The 7,783-nt window shown below is 55.3% G+C and overlaps 2 protein-coding genes across 4 annotated transcripts in view; one reads left to right on the forward strand and one right to left on the reverse strand.

The window, feature by feature from the left end:
• Window positions 1-3,392, forward strand: part of LOC113207934 (lipase 3-like) — a 7,458-nt gene extending 4,066 nt beyond the window's left edge. For both annotated transcript variants that reach the window (XM_026424710.2, XM_026424701.2), the window contains exons 3-9: window positions 861-1,152; window positions 1,237-1,351; window positions 1,445-1,691; window positions 1,779-1,937; window positions 2,190-2,274; window positions 2,373-2,512; window positions 2,744-3,392. In XM_026424710.2, coding sequence (XP_026280495.1) covers window positions 861-1,152; window positions 1,237-1,351; window positions 1,445-1,691; window positions 1,779-1,937; window positions 2,190-2,274; window positions 2,373-2,512; window positions 2,744-2,914 — 1,209 coding nt within the window. In that variant the 3' untranslated portion in view covers window positions 2,915-3,392. The remainder of the gene's footprint in view (window positions 1-860; window positions 1,153-1,236; window positions 1,352-1,444; window positions 1,692-1,778; window positions 1,938-2,189; window positions 2,275-2,372; window positions 2,513-2,743) is intronic.
• On the reverse strand, window positions 3,354-7,231 carry LOC113207924 (uncharacterized). 2 transcript variants are annotated; one of them, XM_052272909.1, is made up of 8 exons: window positions 7,022-7,231; window positions 5,592-5,654; window positions 5,108-5,379; window positions 4,712-5,036; window positions 4,335-4,632; window positions 3,841-4,252; window positions 3,588-3,767; window positions 3,354-3,495 (listed from the first exon to the last, which is right to left on the reverse strand). In XM_052272909.1, the coding sequence occupies exons 1-8, from the start codon at window positions 7,137-7,139 to the stop codon at window positions 3,457-3,459; spliced, it is 1,707 nt and encodes a 568-aa protein (XP_052128869.1). In that variant the 5' UTR covers window positions 7,140-7,231; the 3' UTR covers window positions 3,354-3,456. The 2 variants fall into 2 exon arrangements, with proteins under 2 accessions (XP_052128869.1, XP_026280476.1); XM_026424691.2 differs by having other exon boundaries at window positions 3,354-3,504; window positions 7,022-7,228.
• Window positions 7,232-7,783: the final 552 nt, after the last annotated feature.

Genomic DNA, 7,783 nt, shown 5'->3' on the forward strand with positions numbered 1-7,783 from the left:
CCCCCTTGCCCTTTCCCCTCTAGCACAGGGCGCTCGTTTTTTTCCCTTTATTGTTCACTCTTTATCGACGTAATCATTGAAAATAAACAAAACACACGGGCAGCCAGTCGACCCGACGCATGTCGCGCGCACTGCGTACTTGTCGCCGTTTTGCAACGCACGGGTCAGTGTTTTTCGTTCCCCGCATGACGCGTGGGGACGGACCCCGCAGGCCCTGACCCTGGTCGCTGCAGCGGGCCTTGTGTGCGCCAACCTAGTGCTGGCCCCGCGGTGTGGAGTTTCCTAACGGCGATCGCGTCTCTGATAGTGCATCAAATAATAACATGTCGAGTCGTAATACGTTTAACATTTGCGATGTGGCATTGGAGAAAAACAATGCGCGTTTGAATTGCGTAGCCCTCGGGAAATCGGGAAATCGCAGACTGTTCCTCCTTTAAACCCAAGAAGAGAGCCATTTCATTTGGAGATACTAAAATCTGAAGGCCGTCAGAAAGGGTGGGGTTATCTGCGCCGTCCCTTTTCTCTGAGTTTGCATACTCGCCTCTTGTGGCCATAAGGCGCCATGGCGAGCGACGGTAGGCAAGCCCACCCGCACGCCTGAATCCGGTACAGTGTAACCGCAGGAGGAAGAAAAATGACGTCACAGATCAACCACCCTGTGGTTTCAGAATTTCATTCCGGTCTTAGGATTGGTGTTACTAAGGGGGATCGGTAATTGGTTTGCCGACGTGGCCATCATTGGATTGGGGCCGAGAAATAACGATGGAAAGATTTGTCTCTTTTTGTGACTTGCGCCGTACCCTTTGTGATGCGCGTGAGACGGTACGCGGAGAGGTTGACACCGGCGCCTGTGTTGCTAGGTGGAGCTCTCTCGGCACTGGGGCTACGACGCGGAGCTTCACCACGTGACCACCGAGGACGGTTACATCCTGGGCATCCACCGCATCACGGGGCCGTCGTCGTCGACGCCCTCCTGGTCGGTGGAGCGGGCGGACGACGGGCTGGGCAACGGCCTGGACGGTGTGGACGGCAGCGAGGTCGGCGACAAGCGGCGAAGCATCCGACAGCAGCAGAAGCCCGTCGTGATTCTGGCGCACCCTCTCCTGTCGTCCTCCTCGGACTGGATCATCCTTGGCCCCGGGAAGGCCCTCGGTCAGTACAACTGCCTCTTGCAAGCGTAAAGTCTCTACCAAAGCAAGCGCCGTCAAAATAAGTTCCTCTTCTCAATTTAAACAGCCTACCTCCTGGCCGATGAGGGCTTCGACGTGTGGATGATGAACGTGCGAGGCAACACTTACTCGCTCAACCACACGACGCTCAGCACCAAGTCTGCCGCGTTCTGGGACTTTACGTAAGTAAAGTGTCACCTGGAGGGGCGCTGGTTTGCGGCGTCACGAACATCCGCCGATGGCAGTCAGTGATGGTGGGTGATTCTTATCCGCAGGTATCACGAGCACGCGACTCAGGACTTGCCGGCCCTCATCCAGTACGTGGTCCGAGAGACGGGCGAGCAGCAGTTGCAGTACGTGGGCTTCTCGATGGGGACCACCATCATGTTCATCATGGCCTCAGAGCGCCCCGACATGGCCAGGCATATCCGCATGTTCACCGGCCTCGGCCCAGTCACCAGCCTTGTGCACACCAAGTCCACGACCTTCCGCGTCCTGGCGCACACCACCCCCGTCCTCATGGTGAGCGGCAGATTTTAAAGTCCATCGTACGCCGCAGCTATGTGCTTTTGGGTTTACCTGACTGACGGCTAAATCTGCCATGTCTAGCGGACCTCGGCCTTTTTCGGCATCCACTCGTTCCTCCCCTCAACCGCGGCGTTGCGCACGGCCGGGGAGATCTTCTGCTCCGACGGCAGCCTGACGCAGCCCCTGTGCGTGGGCCTCATCGACGCCCTCAGCGGCCGCAACGACAAGCAGACCAACTCGGTGAGTAACGGCACGGCGACAGGCTTCCAAGGAGATCTGTTACTCCCGAATGGGGCTTTTAATGCCCCCCAAATTTGGAATTTTTAATGACAAGGGAAAATTTGAAATAGTTCAAAAAGAAATTGGAAAAATTAGAACTTTCTAGAAAAAAAGTCTGAACATTTTTTTTTTGTTGAGAAAGTTTTGAAAAGTATCTCTACAATTCCGTTTTTGGAAAAGTAAAGTCCTTAACCCCGGTTCATGACTTTGCAGACGCTGCTGCCCTACATTATATCCCGGACGCCAAGTGGCACCTCGTTTAAAACCATCAACCACTACGGACAGTCCTTGCGGCACGGTAGGTCTTTGAAACTTGTTCAACGTCGCTAATTTATGTCTTGAAACTCTCACGAAATAGTATGTCTGAGTATGTCGTCCCACTTTCTCTCTACGAAGGCTTCCGGCGATATGACTACGGGACCACAGGGAACATCCAGCGGTACGGTCATGAGATGGCCCCCAAATACAACGTGAGCAACGTGCTCGTGCCGGCCAGGCTGCACTACGGGCCAAACGACCACCTGACAGACCCGCGGGTGAGTTAGCGCTAGTTAGCGCCTGCCGCCCCACCGCACACCCGGCCGTGGTGTAGGATCGGTTGCCTACGCATCGTGTGCCCGGCGGCTGCGGGCGCGGGGCGGTGGTTCAGTCACTTGCCGCTTGTTTATCGGTTGTACCTCTATTTTGCAATCGAATAGCACAGCGCTCTAGGAGGCTCATGCGTCTCGTTGCTGTAACGTGTGCGTGTGTGTGTTTGTGGTGCACAGGACGTCATCCCAACGTGCTCTGAGCTGCCAAACCTTTTGAGCTGCGACGCGGTGGCCGACCCCCTCTGGACGCACTTAGACTTCGTCTGGGCCAAGCAGGCGCCTGAGCTTGTCTACAGGAGGGTCATCGCCGACATAAAAGAATCGAACCTCGCCGCAACAGTAGCGTGACCGCGGTCCTGAAGAACGATGTGGATTAGCGGCATAATAAATTCTATTTTCTGTGATAATGTCCCTCATGCAATTTTCTCTGTTTTGGTATATTTTAATGTCATTCCCCTTAGTTCTTTTAAGAGTTTCCACATTGTCTCTCATTTGACTTTATGTTGTCTCATTTGTATCCTGCAATTAGCATTAAGTTTAATTTTTGTCTTATGTTGTATTTCTGTCTCTTAGTATGTAAACATACTCATTGTTCCATTTGTAAGACGCTTGTTGTGATTGACGATCAGTCTTCGTTGTCTGTGATGTAATATTCTTATATTGTGATTTACTTTTTATTGAACTTCGACGTAATTATTTTATTCGTAGTGTATGTGTGCAATATTGTTTAGATGAATTGCTGACCAGTTGGACTCGGTAAGGGTAGATGGAAACAATACCACAAGACTTAGTAGGAAATAAATAAATTAATAACTTAAAAATCTTACAGCATTTCACACAATTTTTCATGAGAAGGACGCGCGTAGTGTGTGTCGTCGGTCGTCGTTCCCTCAGAGGATGTAAAACCCTGCCTGCTCGCCTTGCTCACCCTGCGCGCCCTGGAATGAGAACCGGATCATACTTCGAATAGTAGAAAAGAACACGACTTTTATTGGATCGGGTCGCCTGCCACTCTTCTCACCTGGTAATCCTGGTGACCCCAGCCTCCGAACTGGTAGCCTCCGGGCCGCCTGGAGCGACCCTGACCCTTGACGTGCTGCTGAGTGTCGTCCGTCACGCCCTTGATGCCCTTGACGCCCGCCGGTGGGCGACGGGGGCTCGTCTTGAGTCCCCACTGCATGTCGGCGACGTCGCCGCCCCACTGCAAACGGAGAGAAGGTGAGAACTCAGCCGACATAGCGATACCTCCAGACCGGACACGAACGGTTACAGACCTGGTCGAGGTAGCCGCCGTATGCAGGGACGTTGGCTGAGGCGCCAGGCCGCCTTCCCTTGACACCTTTGACGCCCTTTATTCCCTCGGACCAAGGTTCCGGCTCCCACTTCATCTGCACGCCGCCCTTGACTCCCACGTCGCCTCGGTGGCCCTTGACGCCTCCCTTGACACCCGGGGGCATGGTCGGGAGAGGCGGGGGCGGCGGAACCGTGGTGGGCTCCAGAGTCGTGTACTCGGGGACGATGTACCCTTGTGTCGTGTACCCCTGCGTCGTATCCACCTCCGGCTCAGAGGTCGTGTACTCGGGCACGATGTACCCCGGAGTGGTGTAGGCTGGTTCGGTGTACCCGGGCGTTGTGTACTGGGGGGCCTCTGTCGTCTGCAGCGGCTCATCGCACCCATCGAACGGTCTGAAAACAAAATAGCGTTCCGACTTGTCAGACCAAATCGGATCGGAGGATTCTAGGCAACGTGTTTGGGGTCCTGTCGTACCTGCAGACCAGGGTCGTGCCGCGGCTGTGGCTGCCGCCGATGCCCATGTGGACGCCGATACCTAGGCTGTCATGGTAACCCCCGTAGCCCTTGATGCCGCCCTTGACGCCACCCTTGACACCGCCCTTGACACCACCCTTGACGCCACCCTTGACGCCACCCTTGACGCCGCCCTTGACGCCGCCCTTGACGCCGCCTGGGGAGGGGCATGCCTCTACGGTGCAGATGAGCTTGGTACCAGGCCGGTAGCCAGCGGCCGCCGGGTTGGCTTGGCAAGACGAGGGTTGAGGGCGGGGTCCTGGACAAGGAGAAGACCGTCGTTCAGACGCACTACCGCGAGGAGAAAATGATCGGAACAGGCAGTTTGGCATACTCACGCCAGGTGGTGGGGTGTACGTAGTCAGTAGTCGTGGGGTAATCGGTGGTCGGGTACGTGGGGTAGGGCGTGGTGGGGTACGCCTCCGTCGGGTACGGCGTGGTGGGGTACGCCTCCGTGGGATACGGCGTGGTGTACTGCTGCACGTCGTCTGGTCCGTTCGTCGACTGCGTGTCCGGGACGTCCGGCCTAGGGTGGTAGGTCGGAGTGGTGAACTGCTCGAGGTCGGGACCTTGCGTCTCCTGCTGCCCCGGCTCCGGGCCCTGAGTAACTTGTCCCAGGTCTGGGCCTTGCGTCTCTTGACTCACATCCGGACCCTGCGTCACCTGAAACATTGCACCTTCCATTGAACAGCTCAAATTGCGTTTATATACCAACAATCAAAAGCGGTTCCAACCTGCCCGTAGTCGGGTCCTTGGTGACTTTGGCCGTAGTCAGGCCCTTGGTGACTTTGGCCGTAGTCAGGCCCTTGGTGACTCTGGCCGTAGTCAGGTCCTTGGTGACTCTGGCCATAATCAGGTCCTTGGTGACTCTGACCGTAATCAGGCCCGAGGTGAGCCTGTCCGTAGTCAGGCCCTTGGAGGACTTGTTGCTGTTCGTCCTCCAGCATCTCGTAAGACACGGGAAGGGCTGGCTGGACCACGTGCACTACTGGCTCCGGGCGAAAGTCTGTAACATCGCTACAATCAGTTCAAAATCGAATTTCGACAGAAGGACGTACACTTCAAAGCCTAGGTGCCCACTAAACTGTGTGTGAGATCAGAAAGCGTTGAAGGCAGGCGAACCAAAACACCCATATTCGAATATAGGTCAACCAAAATCGCCGACGTCATAGGCACCCAATATTTACCGTGTACTCGTACTAGTATTGTTTTGCTTACCGTCCATAGTGTAGTAGCCCCCAAATCCAGGGCTAAAGTATTGGCCCCACGGAGCACCATCACCTGCAAGAATTATTTTGTTTAGCAATCAAAATTATTTTAGTGTCTTGTTCAAAGAGAAGCCAGGAAGCCTTAATTTCTTCCCCGTCGCGTACTTGGGCGGAAGCGCCCGATCAGATAACGCGTTCTACATTTCCATTTTCGCAAAAAAAGGTGTCGACGAAGCCACTTTGCTATTTCAGTCACCTCCCCATTTACATGCTGGCGCAGCCGTGCTCGGTCCACGGTGCCCATACGGCGGCGGTGCAACGCCAACGATCGCGATGGGGAGGCACAAGAGTAGTATGCGCACTTCCTATTCATGAACGACGAGGGCGAGGCCAGGCCGCTCGACATCAGCGCGCACAGCCAGACTCCGAAAGAGGTGCTCGGTGTCGGACCAGAAAGGCATTGGAGCTTTCCACCCCCGCGCGTAACTTCCAGCACTTTCCTGACTCGGCCACCACCGGGGCTGTCATTCTGTGATTGCCTGACGTGTTGCGTTTTGCAACCACCTGCGCTCGGCCGACGCACCGATCCACGCGCCACCACCCGCGGATCGGCGCGTCAAGCCGAGCGATGAGACAAGACGGGCATGCGGAAGTGGCCGGGGGCCGAGGAGGCAGCACCGGCCACAGACCACGGCCCCTTGGGGTAGGCCATCCCGCCTGGCACGCCCGCGACGTATTGCCTACGCACCAGGCGTTCTGACCAGCTAGGAAACGGAACCCCAAAGAGCACGGCGCCTAAAGGGTAGGCCATCCCGCCTGACACGCCCGCGACGTATTGCCTACGCACCAGGCGTTCTGACCCTACAACCTACAACTTAGTCAGGAAGAGGAACCCCAAAGAGCACGTCGCCTCAGGGTAGGCCAGCCCGCCTGGCACGCCCGCAACATATTGCCTACGCACCAGGCGTTCGAAGCCTATAACTCAGCTAGGAAACGGAACCCCAAAGAGCACGGCGCCTTACAAGGGGACTTGTGCAAGTGTAAATTCCCGACATTGCCTCAAACTCGGTACATTTGTTTCTTATCTATGTTGACGACTGATAGTAGAATTTTTTTCCTGAGTGTCAATTTCTATGGTACTTTAGGGGAGCAAATAATGGAAAAAATATTGAATTTGGACCAAAAATGACGGAAGGAGGTCTCAAATCGAAAAGTGGTGGCGGAATTACCCCCCCTCCCCCCTCCACCGCTCATTTTTTTTTTTTTTTTTATTGTGATCAACCAAGTCCAAGGGCATTCAGGGATTCAGAATATGCCTTAATGGTGATGCGTCTAGGAAGTTTTCTGGGTTTGGACAATCGGTTCCTGTATGGTTGCAAGCTTCGGCGTGCAACCTTGACGAAGCGCCCAGCGAGTCGATAGGAGATGGGTTCGGCTTACCTTTGCGCAGCAGCACGCCGTGAGGCTCTGAGCTGACTCCCAGGATCACGCCGGCCACGCACAAGACCACCGCGCCCAGCCATGCGGGCGCGACGGGCACTGCAGAGACTCCAGCCATGTCCAGCAACTCCAGCTGGCCGTCACTGGCCCGCTCCAGCTGATACCCAAGCTTTATAGGTCGCAGTGATAGCCGTGATTCACTCGATTCGCGGGTTGCATCGAACTCACTGTGGCGCGTGTGTGACGGCGAAGCGCGGGAGGGGCGGGAGGGGGGAGGGGGTTCGGGCTGGTCAGGGATTTGGAGAATGGGACTCTTCCAGACTCACACAGAACAACCGTGGACCTGCTGCAAGGAAGCTGCATAGCTGCCATAGATCTAGTGTTTTAAACCAGCAACCAGCACTTCTGAGTCCATGAAAAAGTATAGGAGCAAATCTGAGTGCAAGCGCAGCAGCGGCGCATCCTCTTAAAATGCGTCGATGACCCCTTTACCCTTACAAAAAAAATGAGGGTTACAATTCATCCCCCTGGAAAGAATGCGTTTTTTTCTCTTTCTTTTTTTCGTGGGCACGGGTGAGGTGAGGGGCTTATTTTGTAATAGATTCGCCGCCTCGGCCCTCGGGACTGCTTGCTCGCGACATCCCATCGTTCCACGAACGTGCGCATTGCGCCGATTCCATGTCACGTCACAATGACGTCTCGGCATGCGTGTGTCAGCCGGCCGTGTAGAAAGAGAGAGAGAGAGTGTGTGTGTGTGGGGGG

The sequence above is a fragment of the Frankliniella occidentalis genome, unplaced genomic scaffold (genome assembly GCF_000697945.3).
Source record: "Frankliniella occidentalis isolate FOCC.00 unplaced genomic scaffold, Focc_3.1 Scaffold230, whole genome shotgun sequence".
NCBI classification, from domain to species: domain Eukaryota; kingdom Metazoa; phylum Arthropoda; class Insecta; order Thysanoptera; family Thripidae; genus Frankliniella; species Frankliniella occidentalis.